The 18,797-nt window shown below is 43.2% G+C and overlaps 1 protein-coding gene across 4 annotated transcripts in view; it reads right to left on the reverse strand.

The window, feature by feature from the left end:
* Positions 1–18,797, reverse strand: part of HDAC4 (histone deacetylase 4) — a 129,824-nt gene that overhangs the window by 64,702 nt on the left and 46,325 nt on the right. For all 4 annotated transcript variants that reach the window (XM_081205325.1, XM_081205323.1, XM_081205324.1 and 1 more), the window contains exons 4-5: positions 6,092–6,336; positions 4,205–4,355 (exon numbers count right to left, since the gene is read on the reverse strand). In XM_081205325.1, coding sequence (XP_081061451.1) covers positions 4,205–4,355; positions 6,092–6,336 — 396 coding nt within the window. The remainder of the gene's footprint in view (positions 1–4,204; positions 4,356–6,091; positions 6,337–18,797) is intronic.

Below are 18,797 nucleotides of genomic sequence, written 5' to 3' on the forward strand. Positions count from 1 at the left end.
AGTAGTAGTAGTAGTTGTTAAACAGGTTTTCTGGAGGCTTTGTCCAAATTTGCAGTTGTGCAAATTGTTGTGCTCCAATTCCAATTTCACAAAGTCATTCCAGAAAGATACAATGGCTCATAGAACTGATAGGCTGATAGGATATTGTGAAGTCAAAGAGATTCAGAGCTGCCCTTCCATTTTCAGTCTCTTGAAGCAGACATCCCATCATAGTGCGGAAGGCAGCCTACAAACCAGACCAGAACATCAACTGAAATATTTCAAACCGTCTGGTAGCTACCAAGATCACCTGGAGCAAAAGATGGTTCTTCATGAACAGCCTTGTGGGCATCTTTCAACACAGCCAGAACTACTCCTTCCTTTTTTTCTTGTCACGTGACTAACAAGCTATTTACTTATTCTTCTTACAATAAAATATGTTTCAATTTTTTCATTTCCAACCCCACCTGCACTTTATTTTTAAAAGGAGTAGCTTATTAATTATGTGTGTACTCTCTGTATATACCTTTAAATGGATAGCTGGTTACGATGGGGAAATGGAAGCTCTCTTAAGCTACGAAACCTAAGATGAACTCTTGTTATACCTCTAGTCACTGACCTAAATGCTTTTATAAACAAAGATCTCATTCATGAAGCCACTGTTTATGTCCATAAAATCAGTCTTCTTAGCATACCCAATAATGCAAATGCCTGTTTCTAGGCTGCCCTTGAAACTCCAGCGGGTGCAGAATGCCGCAGCGGGGCTCCTTACGGGGTCCTTGCCATGGGATCACATTCATCCAGTGCTTTACCAACTGCACTGGCTCCCAGTGGAGTACAGGGTCAGGTTGAAGGTGCTGGTTTTGACCTTTAAAGCCCTATGCAGCCTAGGACCCATGTACCTATGGGACCGCCTCTCCTGGTATGCCCTGCGGGGGACCTTAAGGTCCACAAATAACAACACTTTGGAGGTCCCGAGCATCAAGGAGATTAGATTGGTTTCAACTAGGGCCAGGGCCTTTTCAGCACTGGCCCCGACGTGGTGGAACGCTCTGTCACAAGAAACTAGGGCCCTGCGGGACTTGACATCTTTCCGCCTGGCCTTTGGCTTGGATTCAGTCTGACCCTTATGTTTCCCTCCCTTTATGGTCTTGATTTATCAACTATTTTAAAATTAGGCAGGATTTTAAATTGCATTTTAACCTGTATTTTAAATTTGTTTCCCCCCCTTTCTTTTCCCCCTATTATGGTTTTTACTGTGATTTTATTGGTGTTAGCCGCCTGAGCCCGGATGGCGGGGTATAAATAAATATTATTATTATTATTATTTCTAGTCATGTGAGAAACACAAGGCTACTGCTGCCTGCTGCGCTGAAACAATCATCATTTGTGAAATGGCAATGATTACCACTAGCATGCGTGTTGAATGTGACAAGTACAATAAACCTAGGAAGTGAAGACATGTCAGAGGCAGGTGACTGTGTGCAGAGAGTGCAAGGTCACTAACAAAATCTACACTATATATTGGGTCTCCAATTCCAGAAAACATTTCATATATTTATGCACCACCTGCTTTCTTTGGCACTCAAAGCGACATACATAGATCCCTTAGATCTAATTATCTTTACATAGTACCATTCTGATAATTTTTAGATGGGCATCAGCATTTTCTTTCCCCATAAGAGACTCTTGCTTCAAAAGGGAAAGAATGGTGGAAAGGACACAGATGTAAATCAAAGCAGAAGAGTTTAGTATATAATCCAGCTAACAGATGACTCACAGATAAGGAAGAATGTGTAAATAGAGGGTTGTCTTCCAGATACAACAATGAATTTCCCCCCACTTTATTTGAACTCTTGAATTAAGGCTTGTTAAAAAGCAGGCTTTTGATCCTAAAAGCAATGCTTTATGTAACAAGTTCAGCTTTTCCCCCTTCAGATCCTGTTCCTTCACCCACTCAACTATTTCTATAATTAATCTTGAAAGAAACTTGAGAAATTGGAAGAAAAGCCTCCTTGTTTTCAAACAATGAGTGATGTTGAGAAGGATACCCTACAGGATTTAGCCACCAATCCTAGTGTAATCATTAAAGGAGCAAATAAGGCAGGTGTAGAAGTAACTGTGAATAAGAATGGACGGGTCAGTCTACTTCCAGTCTGCACCTATTTCACGTGAGTTCACCCTTAAGTCCATTCTGTACCATTTCCATGTTAAACTGCAATTTTTTGTGGCTGGGTGTGTTAATCTGTACAAAAATTGTTTCCAAATATATATTTAATTCCTTTTTTTAAAAAAGGGGTTTCTCTTAAAATGCACATTGTAAACATATTTGATATGTCCTTTGACCCAAGAATACCAACGGGAACATTCAGAAAGTGCACGTTACTTGGGGAGGTATGCATTGGTTCATATTGGAATTCATGAAGATCAAATTCCCTAAGTATGAATAGCAAGATGAAAATACAGGCTGAACTTTCTGTGCTGAAAGACCCACATAAAATTAGAATGACTCTTAAAGGAAGAATATTGGAGCACATGTTTTCTGAGATAGTTCCTTGCAACATGGAAATACTACGGATATACCTCATCAAGTCTCTCATGGATGCAGCCCATGTGTACAGGACCAAGGGATTGCTAAAGGATTCAAAAGTACTCTCTTTCTCTCCACTACACCCGTCTGCATACACTCATGGGAAAGCAGGTACTATGCAAGGACATTATGGTGACCAAGAAATTTGGGCACAGCTGCATTATTCCTATCCAGCCCTCGGTGCTGCTCTTTACAAAAATGCAAGTTACAGTGGTGCCTCACAAGACGAAATTAATCCGTTCCGCGAGTCTCTTCGTCTAGCGGTTTTTTCGTCTTGCAAAGCAACCCTATTAGCGGCTTAGCGGATTAGCGCTATTAGCGGTTTAGCGGCTATTAAAGGCTTAGCGGCTATTAAAGGCTTAGCGGCTTAGCGGCTAAAAGGCTATTAGCGGCTTAGCGGCTTAGAAAGGGGGGGGAGCGGGGAAAAATCAGAACACTCGCAAGACGTTTTCATCTTGCAAAGCAAGCCCATAGGGAAAATCGTCTTGCGAAGCAGCTCAAAAATGGAAAACCCTTTCGTCTAGCGGGTTTTCCATCTTGCGAGGCATTCGTCTTGCAGGGCACCACTGTAATTGAGCTTTAAGCCTGAGTTACTTGGATTAAGCAGAAGGGGAGAGAGAGTCTGCCATCAGGGAGGGGCAGAAGCAGAGACCTGGCCTCCCAGCAACAGTGTCTCTACTGCAAGGGTCGGTAACCTAAGGCCCTTAGGCCACAGGCGACCCATGGGGGTCATTTAAGCAGCCCATGGACACACACCCCGCTGCCGCCGCCGCCCGCTCAGTCGGCTCCCGTGCACTGCACTAAACCGGCGCAGAGCAGAGCAGGGACCACCTTCCGCGATGCTGGCAGGCTTCCCATTGGCTGCAGGAAGCTCCTGCAGCCAATGGGAAGCGGTGCAGGCCTCCTCCACATTGGAAATACCATTTGTGCATGCGCACGCGCACACACTCCAGCCCACCGCGGCATCTGCGGGACCCTGAACCGGCCCAAGCCACAAAAACTTTGCGGACCCCTGCTCTACTGCATACTGAGGTAGGGTGGCAGCAAGGTCCAACAGAGCTACTCCCACCAGTGCCCTAGCCATGTCCAGGCCTTACTGCTGTCCTGCCCCATCCTAGTATGAGGTAGCAATGCTGGCCGTTCCAGGTATGCATTAACCTCTCAATCCCCACAACAGCCGTATGCACACAGATACACTCGTATGCTGGCAGAAGAGAGCATTGCTCATAACGCAACATTTATACAAATGTATAAAATCACCATCTAATTTTGTAAAGAAGTGGACAAATATTCACAAACAGGTGGTCTGTAAGAAGAGAAACTTCACATGGACAAGTATTCTTTGGATAAATTAGGACATCAACCCTAAAAAGGAAATCTTCCAAATGTGATCTCCATTAACATTTACAATGTTATATTCACTTCTTTAAATGCCTTTCTTTCTCTCTTTAGGTTTAAAGCATAGTAGAGGTCAACATAAAAGATAGGATGAGCCTTACTCAGGGAAAAACACCTGAATTACTTAAACTTTGCAATTTACAGTAATCTTCACAGTAACCTGATCAAAGTTGCCTTCCTCATTATTCATGTGTCACTAGATGCATCACTGACATCATCTGTCCGGCTGTCACTTACTTTCTTTTCCTTTCTCTTTGTTTTTAAGTTGCTGCAGCTTCTGTTCTCTATGCTGCTTCTCTAACTCTTGTTCCTGCCGATGCTTTTCCAACTTTCTCTGGTGTTCCAAGAGCTCCTGCTGATGTTTCATTGCCAGAATCTCCTGTTGCTGCTGTTGGGCAAAAAAAAAAAAAAAAAAAAAGAGGTGTATGTAAAGTAAATGCACACAATCTTTGCCCTTTCGGTCACAATCTTTGCCCTTTAAAGTTGCCATCTCCTAAGCAGCAGTCAGAATAAAACTGTTAAAAGTGAGAAAAGAACGTTCCAATACCACACAAGGAAACAGAGGAGGCAGCATAGCAATAATTTTGAGTTTTGCAATTGTGCACTAGATCAGGGGTAGAAAACCTTTCTGGTCTGGTAGGCCATATATTTATTGTCACACAAACCCTGCGGGTCAACTTTGACAGTTGGGCAGAACAACTCACCTGCCAATCACCTGGTATCATAATGACATCAAGTGATTAATATGTGTCAAAGTTCTTTGCACAGAGCTTCCCAAACACCTAAGAATCAACTGTGGAAACACTGAGCTCAGAGGCTTGCAAAGCACAGTGCTTCCCACATGCTCATTAAGCAGCTAATTGCCGGTGCTTGGGAAGCGCTGTGCAACAGGGCTTTGCATGCACTGCCCTTTTAGATCACGCCCTACCATTGCCTGCCCCACAGAGCACAGCGCAGCAGCTCAGCCAAAGCTTGGCTTAATGTGTTGTTTGAGCTCAGAACTGCAGTTAAGATTTCTCCTTTTTCACCACAATCTGTAACAATAGGACAAAGCTTGGCTACAGATAGTAAGGAAGAGGTTCCCTAACGAAGTTCAGAGAACACGTTAAATCACACCTTGGCTTAGCTGTTTGTCCACACTGGATATAAACTCCTCAAATGAACCAGCACATTCCAACTGTCATGGTAAGTCACATTCCGGCTGACTGTTACATGTAAAACAGGCCTATGACTAGAACTGTAAGAGGGATTGATTGATGACAATTTATATGCCACTTAATTATCGTTGGCTCTAAGAGGTTTACTGGTAATTCAATACAATAAAGATTAAAAACAGTTAAAAATATAAAATCAGAACTGAGTTAAAATGCTTGCTGGTTGTTGTTTTTAAGTAAAAAATTAAAAGTGCTGGTGTTAGGTGCTGGTGACAGTCTGTTCCCAACTCAAAGCATCACTCCTGGAGTTCACCAGATTTTAACAGTGGAAATAACTACAAACTACAACCGTACATAATTTTGTGAATTGCCAACAAGGATCAAGGACTGTTAGTGTTTTGACTAGCAGTGTACAGAAAATCAACAAAAGATACTCTTGTCTTTTGTTTGGTTTTAAATACACACATACATGGCCATTACATGAGAGATACAATGACCCAATTCACACATAACCATAAACTATAAGCCATGGCTTCCTGTGAGCATGCAGGGTGCTGGTGTATGCTGCTCATTCACACACACCCATCTCCTCCTCCCTGGGTCATGCAGAGAACAAACCACCAGCGTTGGTTCTTGGTTTGCTGCTGGTGTTGAATTTGTAGAGAAACAAACCACAAGTTCACACATAAAGCTAAGCCAGTGATCAGGTCTGTATCCTTGCAGCATGACGCAGGGAGGAGAGTGGTGGGAGTGAAGGAGCAGCAGACATGAGCCTGCAGGAAGCTCATGGGAAGCCATGGCTCATCTTAGGCTATGGTTTGCCACTGATCCAATATATACCTAGGTACACAGGTTATGTTTCTTTCCTTCTAGAGCATCTAAAGTGATTATATAAAGACAACTGTTTAACACACATCAGCCACTGCTTGGGAGACTTTGTTCCAACTCAAACTGAATTCTCGCCACTCACCTTTATGTGTTCATGTAGTTGAGCTTCATGCTGACGAGAGAGCTGTTCATGCTGTCTCTGAAATTCTGCTATGAGGATCTGTCTCTGGATCTGTTGCTTTTGTTTGAGGGCCAACAATTCCTGTTGAAGCTGCTGCTCACGTAATGTAGGTTCTGCAACTGGCATGGAGAACTGATGGTCCAAACGGAGATCCATAGGGACTACAGATGGTGCCACTTGCAAAGGTAGTGTTGTGGTCACATCAACTGCAAAACCCAAAAGGCAAGGTTAGCTCATCTCCAATTCTTATTACGAATTTTACGCAGTATTTATTAGGGGTTTTTTTTTATCCCACTTCTCCTTCTAAATGACCCAAGGGCAAACTTACATAATCTATGTTAGAAATAGAAAATCGGAACAATTAAAATATACCGTATTTTTCGCCCTATAGGACGCACTTTTTCCCCTCCAAAAATGAAGGGGGAATCTGGGTGCGTCCTATGGGGCGAATGCAGGCTTTCGCTGAAGCTTGGAGAGCGAGAGGCGTCGGTGCGCACCGACCCCTCTCGCTCTCCAGGCATCAGGAAGACATCCGCAGCCTAGGCAGCCCTGCAGGAGAGGCACCCGCCCTGTGGAACACCCTCCCGTCAGATGTCAAGGAAATAAACAACAAGACATCTGAAGGCAGCCCTGTTTAGGGAAGTTTTTAATGTTTGAAGTTTTATCCTGTTTTTAATGTTCTGTTGAAAGCCCCCCAGAGTGGCTGGGGAAACCCAGCCAGATAGGCGGGGTAGAAATAATAAATAAAAATTATTATTATTGTTGTTGTTGTTGTTGTAGCTGGTAAGGCAGGCAAAGACAGATGCCAGCAACCGTATCACTAAGGCCACTTAGATTTATAACATCATATTTGGATCAAAATGTAATTCCAATAGCCACAGCTGTCCTTAAAATCTAACTCTGATCAGCCACATGAACAATGGCAAGGAGGATGGGCGTTGCACTTCAAAAACAACTGAATGTTAACTACCCTTGCTCAAGTCAGTTAACCACAAAGAACCATTTAAGTTAGTAAGTTTAAAACAAAAACACTTTTGGAAGCTATTTTGGTGCTACCATATTTCAGTTATAAAGAATGAGAAAAGCAGAATATATTAGTCTTTCCTTCCAACAATGACTAGTAACTTACAATTTAACAAAAGCTCTCATGATAACTTCAATATATAACTATACAGATATTTTTAACATATGCAGATTAAATGTGAATGAATTAATCATTTAGAAGGTAGATAATCAAATTATGACATTATTTAATTAATTTACAAGCCTTCCTTTGGGAGTGTTGCATATACTGTATTTTTTACTGATGTTAGCTATTTTAGGAAGCAATATTTATCTGAATAGCAGGATGTAAATAAATAAATAAATAAGAACTGATTTGCAACAAGACAATGGACAGAAAGAAGCTTTGATTCCTGAAATCTCTACCTTCAAGTCAGCGCTAGTCAAGAAGCAGGATGCACAAGAAACAAGAAGTTGGACATGTCTGCATATAAGGATCTGAAATACTTTATTTTTATTATTTATTGAATTTATATGCCGCCCTATACACGGAGGTCTCAGGGCGGTTCACAAAACAGCACAAAAGAGCCACATTTTAAAAGGGTATAGGATGTCAATCAAATCAACCAAAGACCTGATTAAAAAAAAAACATTTTTGCCTGGTGCTTAAAGGTGTATAATGAAGGCGCCAGGCGAACTTCCCTGGGGAGAGCATTCCACAGATGGGGAGCCACTGCAGAGAAGGCCCCGTTCTTGTGTTGCCACCCTCCGGACCTTTCGAGGAGGGACACGAAGGAGGGCCTCAGAAGTTGATCTCAGGGTCTGGGTAAGTTGATATGGAAATAGGAGATCCTTGAAGTATTGTGGTCCTGAGCCATTTAAGGCTTTACAGGTCAAAACCAGCACTTTGAATTGGGCCCGGAAAGAAACTGGTAGCCACTGCAGTTGGACCAGGATCGGTGTAATATGCTCAAACCGTCTTCCTCCGGTGAGCAACCTGGCTGCTGAATTCTCCACCATCTGAAATTTCCAAACCATCTTCAGAGGCAGCCCTAGGTATAACACATTGCAGTATTCTAACCCTGAGGCTACCAGAGCATAGACGCAGTTAGGCTATCCATGTCGAGAAAGGGACATAAGTGGGCCACCAGCCGAAGCTGATGGAAGGCACTCCGGGCCACTGAGGCCACCTGAGCCTCGAGCGACAGCAAAGGATCCAGGAGGACCCCCAGGCTACGAACCTGCTCCTTCAGAGGAAGTGTAACCCCATCAAGAGCAGGCGACCTCCCAGCCATTTTCCTTGAAGCTTGTACCTATTTTATTCTGGGGTTTTTAATTTGATGTTTAATGTATTGTAAACCGCTTTGAGATCTTTTCTTTAAAATACAGAAATGAAATGAATAATAATAAAAATATTTCTTAAATTACACAATTTCTTAAAATTTATTATTTCTTTAAAATACAGAAATGAAATCATAGAATCATACGAGTTCAATGAGACCCATGGGTCATCTTGTCCATGGGTAGGCAAACTAAGGCCCAGGGGCCGGATCCGGCCCAATTGCCTTCTCAATCCAGCCTGCGGATGGTCTGGGAATCAGCGTGTTTTTACACGAATAGAATGTGTCCTTTTATTTAAAATGCATCTCTGGGTTGTTTGTGGGGCCTGCCTGGTGTTTTTACATGAGCAGAATGTGAGCTTTTATTTAAAATGCATCTCTGGGTTATTTGTGGGGCATAGGAATTCGTTCATTTCCCCACCCCCCCAAATATAGTCCAGCCCACCACATGGTCTGAGGGACGGTGGACCGGCCCACAGCTGAAAAAGGTTGCTGACCCCTGTATTTGAAGATGGCTATCATATCTCCTCTCAGTCTCCTCTTTTCCTAGCTAAACATACCCAGCTCCTTCAACTGTTCCTCATAAGGCTTGGTTTCCGGACCCTTGATTCCTCCTCTGCACACATTCCAGCTTGTCAACATCCTTCTGAGATTGTGGTGCCCAGAATTGGACACCATATTCCAGGTGTAGTCTGACCAAGGCAGAAGAGAGTGGGACTATTACTTCCCTTGATCTGGACACTAGACTTCGGTTGACACAGCCTAGAACAGCAGTGACTTTTTTTGCTGCTGCATCACACTGTTGACTCATGATAAGCTTGTGGTCTACCAAGACCTCTAGATCCTTTTCACATGTACTGCTAGTAAGACAGGTGTTCCCAATCCTATATTTGTGCATCTGGTTCTTCCTGCCTAAGTGCAGAACTTTACATTTGTCCCTATTGAAATTCATTTTGTTAGCTTGGACCCTGTTCTCCAATCTGTTAAAGTCATTTTGAATTCTGATTCTGTCTTCTACTGAATTAGCTACCCCTCCCAGTTTGATATCATCTGCAAATTTGATGAGCATCCCCTCAATTCCTTCATCCAAGTAGTTTATAAAGACATTGAACAACAACGGGGCCAGGACAGAAACTTGTGGCACCCGACTTGTCACTTTTTCCTAGGATTGTGAGGAACTACTAATGACCACTCTTTGGGTTTGGTCCACCAACCAGCTACAAATCCACCTTACAGTTACCTCATTTAACCCACATTTTACCAGCTTCCTCGCAAGATTATCATGGGGGACTTTGTCAAAAGCCTTACTGAAATCAAGATACACTACGTCCACACCATTCCCCTGATTCGCCAAGCTTGTTACTCCATCCAAAAACAAAAAAAAGAGATCAGACTGGTTTGTCATGGCTTATTTTTGAGAAACCTATGCTGGGTCTTAATAATCATGAGGGCTGGTTAATATCTGATTTTCAACATTGTGATATATCACCATCTAAACATCACAATATTTTGATATATCACGATATCTGAAATAAGGCTGAAGCTATATAGAAATGAACGTGGGAATGTCCTGGCAACTGCTAAAACCTATCAGTCTAATTCTAAAACTGATAAATTTTTACTTACTCTTAACATATTGTTACATTGCATTTCTTTTATAAACCAGGCCAAACCAGGAAGGAGGGATAAAATTTTACAGAACTAAAAATTATTAAATGAAATTTATATATTTTTTTGCAATGAAAATCTGCATTTCTGCATTCTCTGGCAATAGAGATGTCATTTGCCTTTGAAGAACATTGCCAGCAGTGCTGAACACATTTTCAGATGGCACACTTGTTCCGTTTTTGGATAGCCAAATATTTCTTTGCAAGCACTTTCAACTTTGGGAAGGATGCCTCATGTCCCATATCAGAGGGCATTCATCAATGTCCTCTGTTGGCATCGCCATATAGTCTGTGGGTTGCTTCTGCCCCAAAAGAAAGGCGCACACAAAAAACACAGGGGGGTCCCCCCTTTTATTCTGAGACGACTTGCAAGCCAACTTGGTATCCCTCCCCCTTGCAGCAGCATAGTGCAAGCAACTTGGAAGGGAAAGAGAGAGAGAGCACAGCTAAAAAAGAAGTTCCTTGGAAGGGTAGTACTACAGAGAAGCTCATCACTGGAGCAAGGAAGGGAAAGGGTTAACACAGAGGAGGCATGGGAGACTCTAGAGATGGTTTCTGAAAGATCTGTTTCTCCATCAGGCTGCAGTTTTTGCTCAACCTTTTGTAGCTATTTGTAGCAATAACCTGTTCTCAAAGAGACAGAGATTTTTAGAGGGTCATAGAATCATAGAATCATAGAATCATAGAGTTGGAAGAGACCACAAGGGCCATCGAGTCGAGTCCAACCCCCTGCCAAGCATCTTTTCTCAACCTGTAGCTATTTGTAGCAATGGCAGGGGAGAGCTCACCAGTTCTCAAAGAGGCAGAAATTTTTACAGGCAGCTGTTTTTGCTCAGCCTATTGTAGCTACAGTCATACCTCGTGATGAATACACTTTGGGTTAGGCAAATTCGGGGTGCGCTCCGTGGCGACCCTGGAAGTAACAGAGCGCGTTACTTCCGGGTTTCGCCGCACGCGCAGACCGTCAAAATGATGTCACGTGCATGCGCAGAAGCGCCGAAACGTGACCCGCGCATGCGCAGACACGCGGACACAGGTTACGTTCGCTTCGGGATGCAAACGGGGCTCCGGAACGGATCCCGTTTGCATCCTGAGGTACCACTGTATTTCTAGTGATGGTGGGGAGAGCTAACCTGTTCTCAAAGATGTGGTGATTTCTGCAGCAGCCAGCTGGCAGGGAAGAGCTGACCAAGGCAGTGTTAGCAAGGGCTGACTGTGGAATTATCTGTTCTGGGACCTTTCCTGGTACTGATGTCAAATTCACTTGTCAGTAGTTACCTGGGTCTTCATTTCCCCCCTTTTTTGCAAATGGGGACATTTGCTCACCTCCAGTCTGCAGGGACCTCACCTGTTCTCCAAGAATTCTCAAAGATCATAGACAAAGGCTCTGACATTACATCCGCAAGCTCCTTTAGAACCCTTGGAGACAGCTCTCCAGGCCCTGTAGATTTGAATTCCTTTAAAGTAGCTAGGTGTTCCCTTACTACCTCTTTTCCTATATTGAGCTGCAGCTCCCTGCTTACATCATTTATTCTGTTATCACCAGGCTGTGCATCACCTTTATTTTGAGTGAAGACAAAGGCAAAGTAGATGTTGAGTAGCTCCGCCTTCTCTTTGTCACTCAACAGCATTTCTCCATCTTTTCCACACAGAGGACCTGCCACTTGCTTGTTCTTTCTCTTCCTTCGGACACAGCCAAAGAACCTTTTTTATTATTATTTTCAACCTCTCTTGCAAGCCTGAGCTCATTCTGAGCTTTAGCCAGCCTGACTTTCCCCCTGCAACTGTTGGCTACTCGTGTATACTCCTCCTCTGTGATTTCCCTTTTCTTCCATTTCTTATACATGCCCTTCTTAACTCTCAGCTCATCTGTAAAGCTCCTTTTACGGCCACACCGGTTTCCTTAGAAACAGTAGCACCTCGGCTTACGTTACCCTCAGGCAACGTAAACTTCGGGTTGCAAAAGCGGTCCTTCCAGGTGCGGAAACCTCGGGATCCAACCGGAGCTCTGGAACAGATCCCGTCCACAACCGGAGGTACCACTGTACACTTTAAAACTATGAAACCAGAGTATTTTTGTATCATGGCCCCAGCCCACTTAAGAGAATGAGAGCCCATATCCTACTGATTTCCCTTGGACTCACGCTTCACTCACCTTCTCTAGATTAGAGCCCAGAAGTGCCACGAAAGCTCCCCAATTTGAAAACAGATGTGTAGTTCATTCAACATGAAACTGCATTTTGTCATTTCCGAATTTCTATACTGATATAAAGAATCAGCAACTCAGTGCTTCTCCATTAGCAAGTGTCTCAAATTTGCCCTGTAGAATGAGCTTTATTACACTGTGGCAGAGCCACTTCTGAAGAAAACCTACACATTTTACCTATTTAGTTGCTACAAATAATACCTGCCTCAAATGCCTTCGGTATTAGACAAGCGTGCCAGCTGCAGAGCTCATCAACATCATTCCCATTCATTGTATTCACAGACTGGTGCGTCAAACATGACTCATACTACTTCAGTCACAAAAAACTATCAGACATGCCACAACTTCCAAACAGAAGCAATGAGTGCCTCTGACCCACAGTACTCTTCGGGAAACAATAAAACCTTCTCTACTTAATGAACATGTCAGCCAAACAGAAAAAGCCTGTATTGTCATGAATATTTTATGGTGAACTAGAAAATTGCTTTTAACAGCTATGTCTTCACAACATATTAGTATGATCAGATTCATGACGTCTACAAAAAAGTATACAAAGGCTATATTCAGAGTTTTAATGAGAAATGCCAAAGGCACAAATTAGGTTTAAATTATGAATAGGTTGTATTCTTGGAGTCCAGTCTTTTCAACACCACAAAAGAATATAATACAGATTTTCAATGATTATGCTACTTTTTATTATAGATAGATCACTGTCTTAGTTGTCATTTTAACACCAAGTTAAAACATGTATACCGAGAAATTAAATTTTTCCAAAGATTGCCTATGTAAAAAATGAACCTCCAAGACATTTTACTTATGACTATAAAGTGTAAAATGAAAATGTATTTTTAGTGAATTTGTTTTTTACACACATACACACGCACACACACACACACACACACACTTCACTCTGACAATGCTCATACATTTTTTAAATCTAAAGTTTTAAAATTATGGTCAAATAAAATATATTCCATCATACCTGCAACCCACTGTCTGCAAGTATGTGTGTGTGAATTCACAATATATATTTTCCACCCTTAAAAAGGTGCTTTAAAAACACATTAAAATCCCCGCCAAAGAAATCAAGGCAACCCTTGCAGATGCTCTGCTTGGGCAAAGGGGCTTTTAAAATCCACCTTCCAAACAGCCGTCTCTAGACAAGCCTCCTCCCAATAAGACCCTCTTAGCTAGCAACGCATAAAGTACAGGGGACTCTTGCTGGAAGGAAACTTTGCCCCTCCCTCTCTAGGCGAGTGAAAGTGCCTTCTCCTTGCTAATGGTGGCAACACATGAAAGATTCAGCACTCCACTGCCCCACAGTTAATTCAACACACAATATATGAGGAACACAACTATCTAACCAACATTTTGAATTTATTGCTATTTTAGTCTACCAGAAACCTAGTCTCTGAACTTGAACCCACCAACATAGTTTCTCACGTTATTTCCTGTGTGTATCAATGTGCAATGATCTTAAACTATTTCAGACACTAAAATCCTTGCACAAGAACTCAACATATATTTTACAAGTCCTTCAGAATTTTAGATCAAGTTAATGGCTGCCAAACAATATTTTCATCTGAGAAAAATGTAGCATGTGATTTGGGTATGTGCAACATATATCAAATGGAAATTATAATAAATTCAAAGGAACATTCAAACAAATGCTGTTAATTATCAAGAATATATTAGCACAAAGCCACTTAGACTAGCAACTCACTTAGAGGATAAACCCCCCAGAATCCATTTAAAAATTATCTCTAAAATTGTTCACTGAGCATCATTTTTCTTCTGCTCAATATTTGTCACAAATACATGCTTAACAGTATTATTGCTTAGAAGATTGCACTGTATATGCATGGCACTCTATTCACAGTCCACACTTCAGTAAATGTCAAAATTTGCTGAAACACTAAGAGACAGTGAGATCATAGCTATTTATAGAAACAAGCTTCTGCAGTATCTGACTGCAGTGCCAAGATACAGGAATGATATTTTTATTGAAGCTGTAGTAGAACATACCTCAACATGGAATAATAGCAAGCTATAGCATATATCGCCAGATATTTGTCCATTCTGTTTTAAAAGCCTTTTTAGTCACAAATAATATAATATGTTGAACACTATGAAGCTAGACTAAGGATTCAAACCAGAAGATAAAAATCAAGCAGAACTTTAAAGCGTAACATATAAGTAATATGGTTTATATATTGCAAACCATATTCAAACTGGAAGTCCTTCACAGTAAGACACTAGGATGAGCTCAGCACAGACAATATGTGCTAGTCTCTCAACGCTGATAAGGCGATCTGGAACATGTTCCCATGTTAGAATAATAGAGAATTGTAGAGTTGGAAGGGACCCCAATGTAGGAATCTCAAATAAGCATCCATGACAGAGGGCCATCTAATCTCTGCTTAAAAACCTCCAATGTCTGCCACCTCTTGTGTGAGTCTGTTTCACAGTTGAACAGGTCTTAATGTCAGAAAATTCAGTCCTTTCTCCAAACTATGAGAATTTTCCCTGTGTTTTTTGGGGGGTGGGTGGGGGTGGGATAGGCAGAGAGGTAACCTTGGTCAGGATTACACGTGCACCAAATTTATCTCCAAAAACAGAATCAGATAGAGAAATTCAAGTCCTAAAAGGGAAACACAATACAGTTCCTGCCTTCTGTAATAGGAATTCTGAGGTCATGTTGTTGTTTAGTCGTTTAGTCGTCTCCGACTCTTCGTGACCCCATGGACCAGAGCACGCCAGACACTTCTGTCTTCCACTGCCTCCCTCAGTTTGGTAAGACTCATGTTTGTAGCTTCGAAAACACTGTCCAACCATCTCGTCCTCTGTCGTCCCCTTCTCCTTGTGCCCTCCATATTTCCCAACATCAGGGTCTTTTCCAGGGAGTCTTCTCTTCTCATGAGGTGGCCAAAGTATTGGAGCCTCAGCTTCACGATCTGTCCTTCCAGTGAGCCCTCAGGGTTGATTTCCTTCAGAATGGATACGTTTGATCTTCTTGCAGTCCATGGGACTCTCAAGAGTCTCCTCCAGCACCAGAATTCAAAAGCATCAATTCTTTGGCGATCAGCCTTCTTGATGGTCCAGCTCTCACTTCCATACATCACAACTGGGAAAACCATGGCTTTAACTATACGGACCTTTGTTGGTAAGGTGATGTCTCTACTTTTTAAGATGTTGTCTAGATTTGCCATCGCCTTTCTCCCAAGGAGCAGGCGTCTTTTAATTTCGTGACTGCTGTCACCATCTGCAGTGATCATGGAGCCCAAGAAAGTAAAATCTCTCACTGCTTCCATTTCTTCCCCTTCTATTTGCCAGGAGGTGATGGGCCCAGTGGCCATGATCTTCGTTTTTCTGATGTTGAGCTTCAGACCATATTTTGCGCTCTCCTCTTTCACCCTCATTAAAAGGTTCTTTAATTCCTCCTCACTTTCTGCCATCAAGGTTGTGTCATCTGCATATCTGAGGTTGTTGATATTTCTTCCAGCAATCTTAATTCCGGCTTGGGATTCATCCAGCCCAGCCTTTCGCTTGATGAATTCTGCATATAAGTTAAATAAGCAAGGAGACAATATACAGCCTTGCCGTACTCCTTTCCCAATTTTGAACCAATCAGTTGTTCCATATCCAGTTCTAACTGTAGCTTCTTGTCCCACATAGAGATTTCTCAGGAGACAGATGAGGTGATCAGGCACTCCCATTTCTTTAAGAACTTGCCATAGTTTGCTGTGGTTAACACAGTCAAAGGCTTTTGCATAGTCAATGAAGCAGAAGTAGATGCCTTTCTGGAACTCTCTAGCTTTCTCCATAATCCAGCGCATGTTTGCAATTTGGTCTCTGGTTCCTCTGCCTCTTCTAAATCCAGCTTGTACTTCTGGGAGTTCTCGGTCCACATACTGCTTAAGCCTGCCTTGTAGAATTTTAAGCATAACCTTGCTAGCGTGTGAAATGAGTGCAATTGTGCGGTAGTTGGAGCATTCTTTGGCACTGCCCTTCTTTGGGATTGAGATGTAGAGTTTTCCAAACTTGCTGGCATATTGAGTGTAGCACCTTAACAGCATCATCTTTAAAAAATTTAAATAGTTCAGCTGGAATATCATCACTCCCACTGGCCTTGTGATTAGCAATGCTTTCTAAGGCCCATTTGACTTCACTCTCCAGGATGTCTGGCTCAAGGTCAGCAACCACACTACCTGGGGTATACAAGACATCCATTTCTTTCTGGTATAGTTCCTCTGTGTATTCTTGCCACCTCTTCTTGATGTCTTCTGCTTCTGTTAGGTCCTTTCCACTTTTGTCTTTTATTATGGAAATCTTTGTACAAAATGTTCCTTTCATATCTCCAATTTTCTTGAACAGATCTCTGGTTTTTCCCATTCTATTGTTTTCCTCTATTTCTTTGCATTGCTCGTTTAAGAAAGCCTTCTTGTCTCTCCTTGCTATTTTTTGGAAATCTGCATTCAATTTCCTGTATCTTTCACTATCTCCCTCGCATTTTGCTTGCCTTCTCTCCTCCGCTATTTGTAAGGCCTCGTTGGACAGCCACTTTGCTTTCTTGCATTTCCTTTTCATTGGGATGGTTTTAGTTGCTGCCTCTTGTATAATGTTATGAGCCTCCATCCATAGTTCTTCAGGCACTCTGTCCACTCTGTGTAGAGTCGTCTCTTGTGTTGTTGGAAAAGAGTGTTTGTGATGACCAGCTTGTTCTCCTGACAAAACTCTATTATCCTTTGCCCTGCTTCGTTTTGAACTCCAAGGCGAAACTTGCCAGTTGTTCCTTTTATCCCTTGACTCCCTACTTTAGCATTCCAATCCCCTATAATGAGAAGAACATCCTTCTTTGGTGTCATTTCTATAAGGTGTTGTAAGTCTTCATAGAATTGGTCAATTTCAGTTTCTTCAGCACCAGTGGTTGGTGCATAAACTTGGATTACTGAGATGTTAAAAGGTCTGCCTTGGATTCGTATCAAGATCATTCTATCATTTTTGAGATTGCATCCCAGTACAGCTTTTGCCACTCTTTTGTTGACTATGAGGGCCACTCCATTTCTTTTACGGGATTCTTGCCCACAGTAGTAGATGTGATGGTCATCCGAACTGAATTCGCCCATTCCCGTCCATTTTAGTTCACTGATGCCCAGGATGTCAATATTTATTCTTGCCATCTCATTTTTGACCACATCCAACTTACCAAGGTTCATGGTTCTTACATTCCAGGTTCCTATGCAATATTTTTCTTTACAGCATTGGATTTTCCTTTCGCTTCCAGGCATATCCGCAACTGAGCGTCGGCTTTGGCCCAGCCGCTTCATCAGCTCTGAATCTACTTGTACTTGTCCTCCGCTCTTCCTCAGTAGCATGTTGGACGCCTTCCGACCTGAGGGGCTCATCTTCCAGCATCATAGATATATGTTAAATGTTCATAAGTGTACCAACCAAGCACGTACATAGATCAGCACAGGAAGCCTGACCTGGAACCATTTTGAATCCCAAAATGACCCAAACTGACCCAATGTTTTCTCTGCAAGGTCAAAGGAAAATGGAAAAGCCTCCCCATTGTCTTTTCCTTCACAAATCCTGTCTTAAAGGTATGTCTGTGTTTGAATAGGGTGTGAGCCTGTGCCATGGCCCAGGAACTAAGTATTTATCATTACAAAAGACTGGCCAGGCTCCCCAGGCAATCCAATCAAGTAACCTGCCAGACAGGAGATAAACAATGACAGGAGAAAAACAACATTCAAATTTCTGTTTTAGACCACCTTTTCTGTGATGTAGGTATGATGTATCTGGGGGGTGGTCTTAGGTTACACCCCTTCTGTGATGTACCGTATTTTTCGCCCCATAAGACGCACTTTTCCCCCTCCAAAAATGAAGGGGAAATCGGGGTGCGTCTTATGGGGCGAATGCCTGCAAGCCTCGCGCGCCCAGCAGGAGGTCCCACCGGGTGCGCGAGGCTTGGGGCGGCAGCCTGTCGCCCGAAGCACGGGGAGCCCTCGGGAGGGCTCCCCCTGCTTCGGGCGAGTGTCTGCAAGCCTCGCGCACCCGGCAGGAGGTCCCACCGGGTGCGCGAGGCTTGGGGCGGCAGCCTGTCGCCCGAAGCACGGGGAGCCCTCAGGAGGGCTCCCCCTGCTTCGGGCGAGTGTCTGCAAGCCTCGCGCACCCAGCAGGAGGTCCCACCGGGTGCGCGAGGCTTGGGGCGGCAGCGGACTGCTTGCGCGCACCTAGAAGCTTGGGGCGCGCTGAGCTCAGCACGCCCCAAGCTCCTGGTGTAGCGCAGCGATCCGCTAGCCCTGGGAGAGCCCCGCGGCTCTCCCAAGACTAGCGGACTGCTTGCGCGCACGCAGAAGCTTGGGGCGCGCTGAGCTCAGCACGCCCCAAGCTCCTGGTGTAGCGCAGCGATCCACTAGCCCTGGGAGAGCCCCGCGGCTCTCCCAAGG

Source organism: Podarcis bocagei, assembly GCF_964188305.1.
Source record: "Podarcis bocagei genome assembly, chromosome: 1".
Taxonomy (NCBI): Eukaryota; Metazoa; Chordata; class Lepidosauria; order Squamata; family Lacertidae; genus Podarcis; species Podarcis bocagei.